Source organism: Orycteropus afer, unplaced genomic scaffold (genome assembly GCF_000298275.1).
Source record: "Orycteropus afer afer isolate SDZICR_OR568_19922 unplaced genomic scaffold, OryAfe1.0 scaffold00037, whole genome shotgun sequence".
Taxonomy (NCBI): Eukaryota; Metazoa; Chordata; class Mammalia; order Tubulidentata; family Orycteropodidae; genus Orycteropus; species Orycteropus afer.
In genome coordinates, this window is record NW_006921624.1 from 4,462,856 (window position 1) to 4,482,037 (window position 19,182).

General features: G+C 44.2%; 1 protein-coding gene across 1 annotated transcript; it reads right to left on the bottom strand.

The window, feature by feature from the left end:
- Window positions 1-3,357: 3,357 nt before the first annotated feature.
- On the bottom strand, window positions 3,358-18,673 carry LOC122149640 (protein CutA homolog). The gene is made up of 6 exons (XM_042780396.1): window positions 18,605-18,673; window positions 13,709-13,857; window positions 9,521-9,580; window positions 7,862-7,907; window positions 7,555-7,604; window positions 3,358-3,460 (listed from the first exon to the last, which is right to left on the bottom strand). Exons 1-6 carry the CDS (start codon window positions 18,671-18,673, stop codon window positions 3,358-3,360), a joined length of 477 nt encoding a protein of 158 aa, XP_042636330.1.
- Window positions 18,674-19,182: the final 509 nt, after the last annotated feature.

The following is a 19,182-nucleotide window of genomic DNA, read 5'->3' on the forward strand; positions in this document are numbered from 1 at the left end:
ATGTGGAATGAGGGATATCATTGCTGATGTCAGATGGATCTTGGCTCAAAGCAAACAATACCAAAAAGATGTTTACTTGTGTTTTACTGACTATGCAAAAGCATTTGATTGTGTGGATCATAACAAATTGTGGATAACATTGAGAAGAATGGGAATTCCAGAACATTTAATTGTAGTCATGAGGAACCTGTACATAGACAAGGAGGCTGTTGTTCAAACAGAAAAGGGAAACACTGCATGGTTTAAAATCAAGAAGGGAGTGTGTCAGGGTTGTATCCTTTCAACATACTTACTCAGTCTGTATGCTGAGCAAATAATATGAGAAGCTGGACTATATGAAGAAGAATGTGGCATCAGGATTGGAGGAAGAATCATTAACAATCTGCAATATGCTGATGACTCAGCTGTGCTTGCTGAAAGTGAGGATGATTTGAAGCATTTCCTGATGAAGACTGAAGAATACAGCCTGCAGCATGGATTACATCTCAATATAAAGAAAACAAAAATTCTCACAACTGGGCCTATAAGTGGCATCATGATAAATGGAGAAAAGATTGAAATTGTCAAAGATTCCAAAGACTTCACATTGCTTGGTTATACAGATGCTGGGAGCTCTAGTAGCATAGTGCCTAAGGCACTTGACTGCTAACCAGAAGGCTGACAGTTCAAACCCACCAGCCACTCCTTAGAAGGAAGGTTGGGCAGTCTACTTCCGTAGTGACACTGCCTCAAATGCAAGGAGGGGTCGCTATGAGTCTGGTCTGACTCAATGGCACATAACAACAAACAACAACAACACAATCGATGCCAGCGGAAGCAGCAGTCAGGACATCAGACGACGTACAGCACTGAGCAAATCAGCTGCAAGGGACCTCTTTCAAGTGCTGAAGAGCAAAGATGTCTCCTTGAGGATTAAGGTGCGCCTGACACAAGCTATGGTATTTTCAGTCACCTCATATGCATGTGAGAACTGGACAATGAATAAGGAAGACCAAAGAAGAATTGATGTCTTTGAGCTGTGGTGTTGGTGAAGAATGCTCAAAGTACCATGGACTGCTAAAAGAACTAACAGGACTGTACTGGAGGAAGTGAAGCCGGAATGCTCCTTGGAGGCGAGAATGGCCAGACTTTGTCTCACATACTTTGGTCATGTTGTCAGAAGGGACTGTGCCCTGGAGAAGGATGTCATGCTTGGTAAGATGGAGGGTCGGCAAAAGAGGGGAAGGCCCTCAACGATATGGATTGACATGGTGTCAGCGGTGATGGGCTCAAGTATGGCAAGAAACATGGAGCTGGCTCAGGACCGGGCGGTGTTACATTCTGCTGTGCATAGGGTCGCTATGAGTTGGAGATGACTTTGACAGCAGCTAACAACAACAACAGTCTCCTGGAACAGCCCACCCCTGAAATCTCCACTGGCTTTCAAAGAGTCCTCTGGACCTTTGGAAGAACCTCAGCTGAGGCCCCAAATGGTCTTCACAGGAGGGCTCTTAGAGATCCTCCCCCATTGCAGGTTTAGGGAAACTGAGCTCCAAAGCAGCACAGCAGGTGTCAGACTAAAGCCTGGGACCACCCTTTCCCTTCCACCTTCCTTCCCCTCTGGGGAAGACCCAGGACACCACAACTGTCTGTGGACCCTCCCCTGCCAAGCCAAACCGCTCAGTCTCTGCAGAGTGGAGTTACCTTGTGACACACTGATGGAGAGGACCTAGATCATGTCTTTCTTCTCACTCTAGAGGACCCTGTTGACCACAGCCTTCCCAGCCCCTTCTTGAGACCCCTGGAGCATCAGACAGGGATGAGCAGCTTTGGCGGTACCGTTCATAACTCAACACACCGCCTCCTTTCTGGACCTCAATGCAGTTTAGTTTCCTAACTAAACCAAACCCACTGCCATCAAATCAATTCTGACTCATACCAACCCCATGGGGCAGAACAGAACTGCCCCCTAGGGTTTCCAAGACTTTAAATCTTTACAGAGGCAAACTGCATCTTTCTCCCACAGAGTAGCTAGTGGGTTTGAACTGTCGACCTTTTCGACATATTATCAGCAGAATGTGTGAACCATTACACCACTAGAGCTCCTTTAGTTTCCTTTAGTAATTTGTAAAATAGAGACAGCCTTAGGCTAGTGGTTTACAAACCTTTAGCAAAGTTTGGTTTTGGTTTGTTTTTTAAATTAGACCAACTTTTACGAGGTTAGCTCAATATATACAAATAATAAAAGAACAGGTGCAATTGGTTGAAGTATGTGTGGGGTGCCTCATATCCTTAACCCCACCCAGGAAGCCCCCAAGATACCTTTTGTCAACCCCTAGGACCCTGTGGAACAAGTCTGCAAAACACTGGTCTGGCAGGTCCCCAGGGTTCTTTCCCACTTTAGGACACTTTCACTACTCAAGAAAACAAAACAAATGTGGTGTGATCCAAACCTGTGTCTCCCTGAGCAAGGCGTCAGACCCTTCTGACATCTGTCACATTCAGGCTAGCAAAGGCTTACTCCCAACCCATGAGGCTGTGTCCCAGCCCCAGTATTTCCCCAGTCCTACACAGTTGCCCGGGAGCTCTGGTAGCATAGTGGCTAAGGCACTTGACTGCTAACCAGAAGGCTGGCGGTTCAAACCCACCAGCCACTCCTCGGAAGGAAGGTTGGGCAATCCTACTTCCATAGTGATACTGCCTCGGAAACCCAAGGAGGGGTCGCTATGAGTCGGGGCCGACTTGATGGCATATAACAACAACAACAACAACACACAGTTGTCCACCCCCTCAGAATTCAGGAGCAACAGATGCCATCCTTAACTAGGAGAAATTCTCCTACTGATTCCTGAAATTCCACCATTAGCCATTCATCCTTTTGGATGAAGCACTTGCAGATCCCCTGGAGGAAGGCTTTCATCCCATATACTTCAGCATAAACCAGGCTCATTCTAAGCATCAGGCTCTTTCCTCCTAATAAGAAGCATGACAGCCATACATCCTCGGCACTTGAAGTAGTCTCAGTGACTGAAGAAGATGGCAAACCTCCCCTTCATTGCCACCTCCTGCTGGCCTCTATACACAACCAACCATCCTCACACCCCACGCCCTGCTAGCCACCTCTTCGTACATAAGCTTGAAGCACCTGGAGGGAGGTTCCACTGGGCTGTTGTTGCTTGGCCTGACCAGCCTAGCTTCTTCTTCCAGCCTCAGAAGCCTCCGACCTTTAGCCTCTGCAGATTATTTAGCTCCTCTGTGGTGACAGAAGCAGGGGGTCCAGAGATGCTGGGAGGCAGAAAGAGCTCTCCCCTTCCCCAAAGTGCAGCTGATGAGGGCTAGAGGCAGCCAACAGGATGCACAGAAAGCCTCCTCCCCCACTCAGTCATCTTCCACGCCCTCCTCAAGCCACTTAAAAAAGTGTGTATCTCCTTGGTCCATGGGAAGACTGAAGACCTCTGGGATTTCAAAAGGATGCACCAACCTATGGAAAGACCACAGCCTTGTGAGTGTCCATGATTAGAATCAGTCTATGCAATAAAACGAACTGGCCAGCCTGACTTGAGGTCCTCTGCGCTCTGCCACAGCCCACCTGCTGTTGGTCATGGCTCACCACTGCAGAACCTGTGTTTTCCATTTGTCAACAAGGGTCAAGTTGGTCCAGGGAGTTTTAGAATCTCACAGATAAGGGCTCAAATTCCAAGCCTGCCTTTTACTAGTTGTGTTGTTATGGGCAAGTCACTCAATATCTCTAAAGACCCTTAAAAGAGAAGAGATAAACATAGTATCTACCTGATAGGATTGCTGAGTTCTACATGAGACAAGGTATATTAAGCATTTATCTAATACACTGACTGGCATGGTATGTGTTTGTTAAATGTTAGCTACTATTCTTATTACTATATCCCCAATAAGAAAGTTCTCGCTGCTCCTGTCAGCCAATCAAAAGCCACTCTCTCCCCTTCAAGGCCTAACCCAGCCATTTACCTTTTCCACAGAATCTTCTCTGACCACCCAAGCCCACAGGAATCTCTCTTTTACCCTGTTACTTTAAACTGGTTCTTGTTACACAGTGTAAGTTCTCTTCATTTTCCAGACTGAAGAAGCATGAGGCCTTGGGCCTCAGTATCCCATCAGTCAAATGGCGGTGGCAATCTCCCACTTCCTTTCTACTCAGTGAGGCCCTGTGAAGTTCTGATGCAATATCGTGCTTCATAAATCACAATGTATCTATACATGCTCAAACATTTGGAGTTAGATCATTTTATCCAGTGCCTGAAGATAATGAATTTTATTCACTTATTTAATGGAAATCTGCACCAATGTATGTTCTTATGAACAGACAGAATTCAGAGCGAAAGACCTTTTTTACATTAGTTTTTTTTATTGTGATTGGGGTGAAAGTTTACAGAGTAAATTGGTTTTCCATTCAACAGTTGACAAACATTTTGTGACCAAGCCCTATAATGTAACAGCACTCTTTCCACTTCCTCCCTGTGGTTACCATTTCCCTTTGTCCTTTCCCATCCATTGCCTACTGAGCTTTGTCTTTGGGCCAGTGCTGCCCTTTAATCTCATATTTGATTGTTCTAAGGCATGAGTACCTCCCTGGTGGTTTTGTTCACCTCATAAGCCTATCGTTTGGCTGAAAGTTGAGCCATCGGAGTGAGTTGAGTTCTGGGCCTGAAGGGTGACTAAAGGCCATAGATTCAGGGGTTCCACCAGTCTCCATCAGACCAGTAAGCCTGGCTGTTTTTATTTTTTTGATATTTGTTCCATATTTTTTTCCCACTCTGTCTAGGATCTCCAATTGTGACCCCTTTCAGAGTGGTTGGCAGTGGTAGCTGGGCACCATCTAGTTCTGGTCTCAGAACTAATGTTCTGACTAATTGTTTCCATACGTCTTTGATTTTCTTCACTATTCATTGTTCTTGACAAGGAAAGACCAACTCTTGCACCTTAGATGGCTGCTTGCAAGCTTTTAAGACCTCAGTCATTCTTCACCAAAGTAAGATGTAGAACATTGCCTTTGTAGACTTCATTATGCCATTGAACTTGTTGTTCCCTGCAACTATGGTCTTGAGCTGACAGGCCCAGCAACATACTCCTCCAGGGAGTTTGGTTATGGCTAAGAAGTTTTCATAACTTTGCCCCATTAACTCTACTATATACCCAGACATTTTTATAGCACATACATACTTCTATAAAAATACCATCTGCCAAACCTATATCTGATTGTAGGTATAGTCCTATTCACCTACCCATACCCGATCATCTTGCCTATCTACCTAAGTATCCACTTGTAGATTAATATTTGTTATGAAAGATGTTTTTAACACTTTAGTAATAAGAGCTGATAATGATACAGCACTTCATGTGTGTACTTCATATACATTAATTTCAAACCAGGAACTAGTATGACCACTAGTTTACAGGTAAGGCAACTGAAGCACAGAAAGTCTAAGCAACTTAGATGCACTTTTGGTACAACTAGCAAGTGGCGGAGCCAGGAGGTTGAGCTCTGCAATTTGCTCTCTTAACCCTAAGTTGTCTCTTCCCAGTTAAGCTGTAATTTTTCAACAGTGCTATTTCTACCAGAGTTGCCTTATTCTGTCTCCTCTGCTGAGGTAACTCACAAAGGCCTTGTTTATAACTAGAATTAAGACCAGGGAATAGTCATGTATTCACAGAATCCTGGTACATAAGACATGAAAAGATTTTATCATCCAAATAGATAGTTTTCATCTCTGAATGCACAGCTACCAAAAACCAAACCCACTGCCACTGAGTTGATTCTGACTCATAGTGACCCTGTAGGGCAGAACAGCACTGTCTCATAGGGTTTCTAAGGCCGTGAATCTTTATGGAAGCAGATCCCATGGAGCAGCTGGTGGGTTTGAACCATCGACCTTTTGCTTAGCAGCTGAAGGCCTTAACCACTGTGCCACCAGAGCTCCTTAATCAACCTACAGTGCTTTTTAAAAAAATCCCCAACCCAGGTGAATTAAATCAGAACCTGTGAGGCTGGGACTGGTAGTTTGAAAAAGTTCTTGAAGTCATTCTAATATGTAGCCAGTGTTATGAACCCCTGGCTTAACCAATGCTTCATAAGCTTGTCAAACTGTAATTTCTGATTCAGTAGGTCTAGGGTGAACATCAAAGTCTGCATGTCTAGCAAGCTTCCAGGGGATGCCAATTCCACAAACCACACTTTGAGTGATAAAGATTTAAACTAGTTTTTCAAAGTAGGATCTCCTGACCCTTGGGGATCTCCATGACTCTTTCAGGAAACTATCATGAAAGATAAAAACCCTTAAGAAAGTTAAAACTATCTTCATAATAATACCAATTTGTTACTTACCATTTTGACTACGTTGGCATGGTGCAAAAGCAATGATGGGTGAAACCACTGGTGCCTTAGCACGCATCAAGACAGCGGCACCCAACTGTACTAGCTGTTGTATTCACCACCACACACTTGCAATTAAAAAAAGCCAATTTCACTTAATATCCTTGTTAAAATGATTTAAATTACTCTTATGAAATCATGACCCTATGTCTTTTTAACATTCTGTGTGACAAAACAGGAAGTATATATTCAGAAATGCTTTAAATATTTCTGCTTACCTAAGGTCAGTGGTTGGTTGTCTTAAACTTTGATTGTGGTGCAAGCTAAACTAGTGACTTTTTTCACGGAATACTGTTTTTACTTGAAAGAACAACTGAGAAATTATAGTTACTCAGACTTGAGTATTAGGTAAACATATTCTCAAATACGAACAAAGTGAGCTCATCACTCTAAAGAAAACAACTTACATCATTTGTTGCCAATGATCAATTTCATTTTTTAAAGCAAAAATTAGAATTTTAAAAACCTGAATTTATCACTGTGAGATTCAAAGTGTTCCAATACTTTTTTGAGGAGCTCAGAGGTGATTGATATTAACAAATATGATTTTTTGATACTACATAAATGTGGGAACACTTGAAAAGCCTGCATAATTCAGAACCAGTATTTTTTAAATGACAGATATATGATGTTATAATCTCGTGCATGGGTAAAATACCATTCAGAGTGGAAGATTTTAATAAAACAAGTATAAAAAGTTCACAACATGGTTTCATATTCCATAAGGTAACTAACATCTCATCATGTTTTGGTCTGGTATCAAAGAAGATTATCCATAGTTAGCTAAAAAGACTATTTTAATACTCCTTCCTTTTCGAACAACATATCTGTGTGAGGCTAGATTTTCTTCATATACTTCAACCAGAGCTTTGAAGCAATTCATTCTGGTTCAGCCTTCTTGCTGAAAATTTGCATTTCCATCCCAGATATACTGAATTGGAATCTACCTTTTAACAATATCCCCAGGTGATTCCTACAGATCCCTAACCCAAACCAGAAAACCAAACTCACTGCCATTGAGTCCATTCTCACTCATAGAGAGGTAGGCACTATGCCACCAGAGCTCCCAAGCCCCCCCCTCCCCCAGGTGAAGCTAATTCACTTAGTTCCTAGAGCTTCTCTGGCTGGTCCTGTGGTGAATGAGCAAGAAGAGATGCCAACAACCTTACCTGATGTAGCTGGAAAGCATGTGGACCTTGGAAGTTTTTGTCTTTATTAACTGTAAAAGAAAAAAAAATTATATACTATCACTACTTTAGTACCTCAGCCCTAGGCCTTCAGCTGCTCATTCACATGGCCATGGACAACATTCTTCCCGGGTCCCCAGGCCCTGTCCTAGCTCACAAATGAACCTAGGGCTCTTCTTCGTGGTGGAAAACTTGATGAATTTATTTTTGCAGATTTATCATTGGAACCTAAGGAAAAGACCTTGGTCTCTCATTCATTCCCCAATCAAGGCCACCCATTCTTACTTACCAGCAAGATTTCAGTGGCTTCTTCTATTTCTCCCTTCCAAAAATACCTGGGGAAGAGAACAAAACCAAGGTAAGATGCTCATAGAGTTTAGTGAGATGTCTAACCTGACCCAACTAGGTGACTCACTGAGGAGGAAACTTCACAATCTCTCCAAGCTCATACACAGAGGTCTAGAGTTGGCCAAGGTCCCATAGGTCATCTAATTCAACCAATCTCATGGTTGTACCCAGCATCTTCCCAAGATTTGCCAGGTATATCATGAAGTCTATCTAAAAGGTTTTCACATGAGAAGCATTTTTTTCTTATGGTGAGCCAACATCTGCCACCCAGTTATTTTCTCTGACCAGATGGAAGAACTCCCCCTCCCTCCAGAACAACCACAGAAATCCTTCTGTCCAAGGTGGGCATCCAGCTATTTCAAATGCTCATCCTGCATGCATAGTTTCCAGGCCTCTCCCCATCATTCTGGCCCTTGCCTTTGAAATGGTACTATTTAATCACTGACTGTCAAAGCTGAGTGCCCAAAGATGGATACCTTAAAAAGCACTAAAGGCTTCTGGGAAGAAGTGAGCCTTATAAGATAAGGAAATAAGTCAAACAGTGAAAAAATAAAGTGACAATTTTCAGAAAAAGAGTGTGAGAACATATCATGAGAAAGGAGAGAAATGTACACTGACCCGGGGTAAGTCTAAAATGACCTAGGTCATCAATTCTGTCTGTCTCAGAGAGCTGTGGTAAAAGAAACAACTGAAAGGAAGGGCAGGCCCATGGAGGGAATGCCAAGCTGAAGTTCTCTTCTAATCCCCAAGAGCTGGTTCCCTCACTGGCTGTATGTGAATCACCTACACAACTTTTAAAAATGCAGAGACCTAGGATCCTTAAGGAGACTGAGTAGATCTAGGGTGGTGCTCGGGAGCTGAAGCACAGCCAAACATGAGAGCCGTTGGAACAGATGACGTGAGCCACCACCGGAATGTCGTTGGCGAAAAAATAAACAACAGCTTTTATCATTAAGTGGAACTTTCCCATTTTGACAGAATAGATCCTGTTTCTCTTTCTTCATGGAGAAGTGGAGGAGATGTGAAACAGGCAGAGATTGGGAGGTCACAGAGGCAGCTGACAGAGTGCACCACTAGTACTGGGACGCTGAGATAGTCTGATGAGGGAAATGGTACAGACTGGGCTTAAAACTAAAGTGAAGATGGGAATGGCATGAAAGCAGAAAGTACACAGAAAGAGCCTGTTATATATGTTAAACTCTCAAGGTTTTCCAGAGTATCCGAAAGCAATGGAAATTTTTTTATTTGATATCCCCAGTTGGCTTACTCAAGGATGTAATGCCTAGTCTGCCTTCTTTGCCAACAGCAAGCTAATAGGTTTACCCAAAGAATGTGCAAACAAGAATCACTATTCCTACACTATGTACAGATTTTTTTTTTTTTTTTGCCTTCTCTTATATACACCCTGTTTTTGTTTTTATTAGATGACATAAACCCACTGATTGATCTCCTTTGAATAAAAATCAACAGGGAACTGTTGACTGAGTAAATGCCTTTGAGTTGCGCTTTGACAATTCCATGTTATTTCAGTGTTCTTTCCACCAGCTAGGACCTCACACTAGCGCTCCCATCCTCCATCCATTGGCATGGCAAAACTCACAGTGAGGCAGCCTTGGGCAGGATGTTCACAGAAGCAGCCAGTTTCTTATCCAGTAGGGCCCTAAAGCAAGCAGAGAGAGTGACAGTGACTGGGACAATTGCTTAAGATCTCAGAGAAGGGACAGCGGAACAGTAGTTCTGAGAACTACCCAGGAAACCTGAGTCCAAGTAGATAACCATTTAAGATGCTTGCCCCCCAATTCCCCACCCCCCTCCCCCCACAAGCCAGCACATTCCATAACCACCATGCACAGAACTACTGAAGACAGTAATAGACAGCTCTTCATAATTCCTTGCCTGGGTAGAGAGACAAGTAGGGAAGCAGCTATGAGAAAATAGTTTTAATTTTAAGGACAAGCCTAGCCTGCTTGGGGAAATTAACACTGGACAGGGAACAAGAAGACCTGGGCTCCATTCCTGGCCCCGCAGAGGATGGCTGTGTGACCTTAGGCAAGTTCTTTCTTTCACTCCAGTAACAAGTACGCCGAGTGTGGTGCAGGAGCTCTGGTAGCATGGTGGCTAAGGCACTTGACTGCTAACCAGAAGGCTCAGAAGGAAGGCTGGGCAATCTACTTCCATAGTGATACTGCCTCAGCAACCCAAAGAGGGGTTGCTATGAGTCGGGTCCGACTCGACGCACATAACAACAACAACAGCCATAGTCTTTGTAACTCCCACCAAATGACTGGGTGGGAATATGCAAATATGAGGTGCTTGTGCCCACCAAGGGGACTGGATAGCTTGCTAATAATGTAAATAAGGTGCATGGCACCTTTGTGGAGGGTGAGACCATGTAAATAAGGTATGTGGAACCCTAATGTGGGGATTGGTCAGTTTTGCCATCCACTCAGGCTTAATACAAGGCAGCCCAGAGGCAGAAAGAGGGGATCTCACTACATCAAAAAAGAAGAGCCAGGAGTGTTGTACGTCCTTTAGACCTAAGATCCCTGTGCTGAACCTCTTTGACCCAGGAGACAGACAGAGCTGTTCCACTTTCCTGAGATGGTGAGAAGCAGCAGGAGAGAAATGGTGGCAGTGGAACCAGGAGACTGGTATGGGACAGCACCGTGGGCTTCTGACTCACAGCGAGAAAGCTGAGTGCCTTTGGGCAGAAGCCCTGTTGGCAGAGTGGGGTGCCCCTAGGTACTTACTGGCAGAGGTAAAAGAGCTTTGTAACCCTTGCCTAAGCAGGGTAGAGGCCAATGGTATGGAGGCTGACAGGCTGAGGACCAGAGAGAAGTGTGTCTATGGGCACTGCTAAGAGGCTGTCCTGATTGAAAAACTATCCTGAGTCATTTCTGATCCTGAAATGTAACCTGTTACATCCCTAATAAATACTCATATTGTGAGTATTGTGTGTGAATTCCATGTGGCCATTACAATGTATTATTTATCCCAACAGAGAAGTAGAGAGTGTCTTGGGAGGGATGGTTGGTGTCAGAATTAGTAAAAAGGTTGGAGGATGAAGGCATGTCTGACATGTACCTCATCAGCCCTGGGCTGCTGCTATTGAATTTGACCCTTCTCTCCCCTTGTGGGGAGCTCTGGTGGCGTACTGCCTAAGGCATTTGACTGCTAACCAGAAGGCTGGTGGTTCAAACCCACCGGCCACTCCTCGGAAGGAAGGTTGGGCAATCTACTTCTGTAGTCATACTGCCTCAGAAACCCAAGGAGCGGTCACTATGAGTTGGATCTGACTCGATGGCAGTCGATTTGGTTGTTTTTTTTTTGGTCTTACCTTGTGAAGTTAGAGGAGGTCAGATGCCTCTTCTGTGGCATTTTTTTACACTGAGATAAGCACTTCTCACCTTTTATTACCTGACTCTCCTGCTATACAATGAGAATTGGTTTAGGTTAGTGGTTTCCAACCCTATCACCACCAAGAATTCTTTTTATTAAGCCACTTTCTTCTGCTTTTATTTCTCAGACCCATATCTGGCTGACACTCAGTGCTTCTCATCTGTTGATAACCCTGTGACCAGAGTTGATGTAACTCCAAGCAAGAGCAAAAAAAAAAAGCATCATATCCTGTTTTTCTTTGGCAAATGTAGGCTCTTTTCACCTACTGCAGCTCTAAGAGTACAATCATCACCTTTGCAACCTATAAGATTCTTTTTTTTTTTTTTGACAGACCACAGGTTGGAATCTCTGGTCTGATCATCTAAGTCCCCTCAACTTTCAATCTCGTCTGCTTCCTGTGCAGACCATCGGTGAACACAATAAAATGTGTTTCAACTAGTTCAGGTGTCATAGAAACAGGAGCACCACGCAGCTGTCAATGCAACGAAGGCAAGTTCCTAAGCATCAAAACTGAAAACCCCAGAGTCAGATGGCAAAACTTCCTCAGATCTCAAATAGCCCAGTCTGTTCTCTGAAGAGCTTGGACCCTGCCAAAGAAACCTTATCTGAGCCTTGCTCACCGGTCTCTCTTTCCTCAGCTGCTACCAAGAGAACTGACCTACTTTCTCTTCCTTTGAGTCCCAGACTGAACGGTGTGCTGTTTAAGGCTCCATACTAAACTACCATCCTCATTTCCCTTGGGAGCTCAATGAATCCCAGACTGTATGGAATGGCACATGGGACAAACATGTTTAAGGAACTGCTGTGTTTCTCACTCAATCATGTGCTGAGAAATCTCATTCTGTTGGTTCTAAAGATGGCATGGAAACACAGGGAAGTTAAGCCTCTAGAAAAAAATAATTCCACACTGCCTCATAGGCTCTCCAGTCTCTTTGGGAGTGTGAACACCTCAGTGGCTGATTATAGCAACCTGTCCTTGGGTGCAAGGTCATAGAACTATGGAGGACCATGTATTCAAAAAGGCCCTGTCGCAAAAGAAAAAAAAAAGGGGGAGAGAAAGCCGAAGAGCTAATTGAACTCAATTTTAAAACACACACATACACACACAAAAAATGAGCAGTGAGCCACAGATGGGGAGCTCAAGCAGTCATGCTAATATGAGGAAAGCAGAAGACAAAGTTGTAGAGCTAATAGGGCCTCTGGAAGCAATCTAGTCCAGAGGTCATAGACTAGTGATTCATGGACAAATACATGGTTTGGCCCTTATGGCATTTAAAAAATGTTGACTTTGTTACCAGTATTTAATATCAGAATATTTCATGCGTCCAAATACAGATTATCTTCCTTCTCTCTCTCACACACACAGAGCAAGTCTTACAACACTGGGCCTGCAGTCCTAAAAGGCCACATTCAGCTACAGCTGAGCAACTGATTTTCCCTCTAGGTGTGAAATACACTTCTCAGATCCACACAGTCCCCATTTCTTGCTCTTTCCTCCCAACACTAAATTTGTATGCAACCTAAGAAGAGTAAAGGTTGCAGTCCACCATCATCCCTCATTGTTATACTCCAGCCCTCTTACTCACTTAGGTTAACATCTGCAGTCACTTGTGTTTGCTATCCTGGTCTATTTCAATCTCTTCGTTCTCTCCATATGGAAATCAAAGCCCAGAGGAGGAGACTGGTCTAATAGCATACGTTGCGTTGGCAGCGGGGGGGGGGGCCGGAATCTGGGCCTCCTGACTCAGCATTCAGGATTGTCCGATATTTCTGGTCAAGAATGTGCTGTCAATGATGGGTCCAAGAACATTACCAGGAACCAGAAATGAAAGGCAGGAGAATGTGGAAGCACTAAACTGGAGTTAAAGACCTGGTCCCACTGCTGGTTCTGCTGCTAAAGCTGGAGTTCCTGCTCCAGAAGAACAAACCTGTCCTGGAGGAAGTGCAGCCGGAATGCTCCTGGAAGCGAGGATGGCCAGACTTCGTCTCACCTACTTTGGTCATGTTGTCAGAAGGGACCATTCCCTCGAGAAAGGTATCACGCTTAGTAAAGTGGAGGGTCAGCAAAAAAGGGGGAGACCCTCAACGAGATGGATTGACACAGTGTGCAACAATGGGCTAAAGGCTAGCAAGGATTGTGAGGATGGGTGCACAACCAGGCACTCAACCCCACTGTGACACTCGACATTTTCAGGCCCAGCAGCAGGAGCTGGGGGGCGATCATCCAGGCAGCCATGTTCCTCATATCACCCCAGTAGACAGCTGTGTAGTTCATCACTGGATGGACAGGGTGATCAGAAGCAAGAGAGGTGCCCCAAAGTGGCCCCTCTGGAGCCTCCTGGTGGCTCCCTGAGCTTCCTGGGGCAGCATCTGAGCCCCTTCACCATACCTGGCCATGTCTCTGGCAATTTGCTCATTGGGACAGTTGACAAAGACGATGGAGTGAGTTCCAGAGACATAGCTGCCGGTAACAGTTGAATGGAGCTGCAGGCTAAGAGTCCTGAGTATGGGGTATATCAGGAAAGACGCTGTCAGGATCTAAATGGTGGGAAATGAAAAGCACAGGTCAGCACTGACATCACTGATTCAATACCTCCCACCTCAAGCAGACTGGGACTAAAGCTGGGAATTATTCTCCATCTCCATCTTAAAAAAAAAAAAAAAACGAAACTCACTGCTGTTAGTTGATTGCGATTCATAGCGACCCCTCCTTGGGTTTCTGAGGTGGTATCTCTACAGAAGTAGATTGCCCCATCTTCCTTCCGAGGAGTGGCTGGTGGGTTTGAACCGCCAGCCTTCTGGTTAGCAGTCAAATGCCTTAGGCACTACGCCACAAGAGCTCCCTTGTATGTATGTATCACATTTTATTTATCCATTCATTAGTTTATGGACATTTAGACTATTTCTACCTTTTGGCTATTGTGAATAGTGTTGCAACCCATGAGGTACTTTTTTAAAACAATTTTATTTATTTTGTTGTTGTTGAGAATATATACAGCAAAACACACACTAACAGTTTCTACATGGACAATTCAGCCACTGATTACATTCTTGGAATAGTGCAACCGTTTTCCACCTGCCTTTTCTGAGTTGTTCCTCTCTCATTAACATAAACTCACTGCCCCTCAAGTTTCCTATCTAATCTTTTGAGTGACTTTCGTCAGTTTGATCCCCTATGGATAGATCTTGAAAGAGCACAGTGTTCAAGACTCATTCTTTACTAGTTAAGCTAAACTGTTGTTTGTCCACAAGGCAAGTTTAAAGAACATAGAAGGCAGCTGCGGTTACCACTATGTGACCACGCCACACTTTAAGAATGTGGAAGTAAGATTTATTAAGAAACAAGTCCACACGATTTCTTGATTATGTGTACAAACGTATCTCAAACTTGGATAACTTATTATCATACAAGGGTGCTGGGATTTAGCTTGTCCCAAGGTGTATTACGTAAAGCTGTGGGCTTGTAACTTTGAAATCTATGAGTATATTCACATATTTTTTTAAATAAATAAGAAATTCTTTATTAAGCTACATCATTGCTGATGATGGTCCTGAATTTTTCTCTCCTTTTAGGGATTAATGCCATTTTTCCAATCCTCAGGGCTCCAAGGGCAACATATAAAAGGTAACATGCAAGACTTACTAATCACTTGGTTAATTGTGTTCTTGTGTTTTATTTATCTCTTTTATTATGTGGTTATAAAAAAGATAGATCTTATTTCTCTATCTAGTTGTGGTTATCATTGTCCAAGATGGTCCCCATGACTGTGTCGCCTCTTGCAATTCATGCCCTTGTGCAGTCCCCTTCTATGTTGAAAGGCTGCTTGTGTGATTAATAGAATATGGCAGAAGTATCTTTCAAAGCCAAAAACCCAGGGTGGGAGGGGAAGGGGGGTAAATCACTAACTAGACACTGGGAGGAGCATAAGACTTAAAGACACAGAAGTAAATACTGTTACATACACAATCCTGCCATAACAGTAGTAACAATAAACTAGGAGTGGATACATAGATAGACAAGCTGAACAAAGGTGGGAAGGCAAACAGGACTATACCCACGAATACATACATAGGTTTGACAGAGAACATCTCTACATATTTATACGTGCGGCCAATATATCCATGAACCCACTAGCCACTCCTCGGAAGTAAGGTGGGGCTTGCTTCTATAAAGATTTACCACCTCATCTAATGGGGGTTGCTATGAGTCAGAATCAACTTGATGGCACTGAGGGTTTTTTTATTTTTATTTTTTATAGTCGTGCATATGAGGGACAATGTTTTGAAAACCTCCCAGCCATAACCAAACACCTTGAAGGAATAAGTCACTGGGCATGGGGGTTCAGGACCACAGTCTCAAGAGACACCAAAGTCAAATGGCATAACATAGTCCTCAAAGACATTGTTCTACATCCTACTTTGGTGAGTAGTGTGACTGGGGTCCCAAAAGCCTGTGAACAGCCATCTAAAGTGGAACTCTTGGTCTCTGTTCTTATCATTTTAATGATAAACCTGTAAAACAGGAGGAAATAAAAAGAGCTAGAGCATATCCTCCATTACAGGGTTCTGGACTTGGGGGTATAATAGGCTCATTAACAGGGATAGAGGCAACTTGCAAGGGATCACCCTATGACCCAGGTGAAGGTGGAACAAGAGCCTGCTTCTCTTGCTTTCCAGCCCAAGGCTCATGCCCTTCTCAAATGAACCTCTGGCCTCCCCTCATTTTACATGTCGCCTGGCTCCTGGCTCCTACTTCTTGGCAGGACCTGAGTAGCATTTTTATGCCTTTAGTTTCAGTTTGACTAAGAGGCCTGTCTAGGCTGGGTACTTCATTCCCTCCCACCCTCTACATCAAAGCCTCCAATTCAACACACTAGTCCTCTGAACGAAACCAGTGACCATGCAAGGAAAAAAAGAACCAGGCTTTTTTCAATGAAGCTTTTATTTATTTACTTATTTTAGTGGAAACTCATTTAGACTATAGGGGGAAAAAGAGCTACAGAGAAGGATTTAAATCCCAGGTGCGGGTACTGCTGGCTGACTGTGGCCTTTGACAAGTTACTTCCCCTCCCTTCAATAACCTAATCTAGGAATTAGGGACTATTACACTTGTGCTGACTACTTCCCAGAGTTGCCATGAAGTTCAAACAGGGTATGAAAAGAAATTTCTAATCAACCAATTTATAATTCAGTAAGTTAAGGACTATGCTGTCTGTGTTCACAACTGTATTCCCAGCACAGTTCATGGCACACAGCAGGTTTTCAATAAATACTTGTTGGCTAGTGAATTAATAAACTAGCAAAATTTTGTTATTAAGGTTCTAAATAGCCTTTTCAAGTATGTAGGGCTTTGGGGTCACCCATGGTAGTAATGTGTTAAGCGGAGTGGCTCTGTACAATGTCCAGCTATCTGGCTCCCAGCACAGACTCAACAGAAGGAGTATTCACTGGGGGGTGGCTGGCACACAGAGGAATGAAGGTGCTGAGGGGGAGGGAAGCACCACACAAGTCTGTTTTCCAACCGAGAGGCTATTCCTTGAGAAGATCTGGGGCACTTTAGCAAGCAAGTCTCAGTAGGACATAGAGCTAGTAAGATTAAATATAAACTCAGCTATAATGTGTTGAAAATCTTCTGTGAGCTCATAAAGTCAAAATACTAAGAGGTAAACGAGCCCCTCAGACGTCATCTAAGACAACCCTCTGTTCAACAGATGAGGAAACCTAGACAGAACATACAGAAACTCAACAACAGAATCAGGACTTTATCAGAGTCCTGCCTCACAGTTTGGGCTCTTTGGACGGCAATAAGCATGGCTAGCAATGGACAGTGGGGCCATTTCAGCTTCATTTGACCCAGTGGTTCTAAACTCAGGACAATTTTGCATCTCCGGGGAACAAAATCTGGAGACATTTTTTATCACAACTGGGGAGGGGATGCTACTGGCACCTAATGGATGTTGCTGTTAGGTGCCGTCCAGGCGATCCTGACTCACAGCGACCCATTTGTACAGCAGAACGAAGCACAGCCCAGTCCTGCACCAAACTCACAGTCGTTGAACCCAGTGTGGCAGCCCCTGTGTCAGTCCATCTCACTGAGGGATGCTGCTCATCATGTTTCTCACTGAAACAGAGAGCTAGTAACATGCCTCCCCCACCGGATATGAGCCTGCCACAGTCTCCTGTCTTCAAACATTCTTGAGAAATGTTTGTGGGCCACATCGTCCAGAAGCATGACAGGTCTGTTTGGGCCCAAGGGTGGACTGCAATATATTAGAAAAGCACATCATTTGAGTGCAAAACTAATGGAAAATACACACATCTCAATATTCCCTAACAACTATTTAGTGTGACGGGAAAAGACTTACTGTAATTTTAAAAGAAAAGCTTTTCAATTATACCATTTTCGTGTTTATGTGTTTTTCCGGACTTTTTGAGATTCTTTAAAGATATTTTATATATTCTTTCAGTTACATCATATCTCATTCTGCCTTGTTCCTTTTTGTCCTGCAGTACTCACTACGGCAAGAGGTTAGTCTCAGTATTATAGCAGAAGGGGCCTCAGAAACCACCTAAACTAGTGGTTCTAAACTTGTAATCCACCTAGTTTTAAGGTATCTGTGAATAAATTGAATGTAACAGTGGTGTATGCATTTTCCCCAGTTGTGGATCTAGACTTCTCAAACAAAAACAAAAACAAAACTCAAGATCTACAACCTCAGAAAGTTAAAAGCCACTCTTCTGGCCCCACGCTTGTGCCAATTTTTACAAATAAGGGACTGAATGTGAAGAGATTATCCAAAAAGTGAGCAGCTGGGCCCGGCTGGAACCCTGGCCTTCTGACCCTGCCGGCCTACCCCCTAACACTACTGGAGTTACTCAGTAATCACTTCCAAACTTAGTTTTAAGATAATTTCAGAGATGAGAAAACAAAGCCCCCGGAAAATGACAGAAAAGTTATGCTGCTAACTGCAGTAGAAAGAGAAGAATCTTACCATGTGGCCTTTGGATAAGAATAACCAGCGCACACCCCTTCCCCTCCGCTACCCTGGCGATGAAACTGCCATCAACCCTCCCCACAAGTCGGGGAGTGAAGGTGCTGGCGGTCTCCTTTAGAACTACCCCATCTCCAGAACACTGGATGCTGCCTCCAAGTACCCCACCTTTCACACCCTGCCCGCCTGCCCCCAGCTCAAGACTCCGAGTAGTGCACAGAAACGGTCCTTCTTCCCTTCTCGGACTTTAGGTTGGGCATGAGGGAACTCAAGGGTTCACCGTGCGCACTCACCAGGAGGCATGTAAGGACAGAGGGCCGCGGGGAACCTGGCAAAGGGCACCGCGATCCCAACTTGTCCATGGCGTCGCCGATATTTCAGCCACAGCAGCCAAGGCGAGTAGCCCTCCCAAGCGGAGCTGCCTGCTTGTGAGCGGGCACTGACGGCCTCCACTGGCCTCTCCCACCCTCCACCTGCAGCGGGCCGCGCTGCCCAGCCCTGCGCCGGCTGCTGCCCGGAACGGGACTGTGGGAGGGCGGGGAAAGAGAGGGCGGGGTTTTTCATCAGGCAACCCAGTGCCTTGAAACATGCAACCCAGGAACCACACACAGTCCAACAACCTCCACAAAAATTCTATTTCCCCTCCCTATTCAAACAAACAGAAAATCTTAAGAGATGCACAGTTAGAAAGTTATAAACCTTTCTTGGATACAGAAAACCTTTAGAAACCACAACAGAGAAACACTAAAACATACACAAAGCCTTTCCACTTTTAAGGGCCCAAACATTTAGCAAAAACATTCAAGTGAGCACACACATGGCCACCTCCCTGGAGCACGGTTCTAATCTTCCTTGGCTCAGAATACTCTCA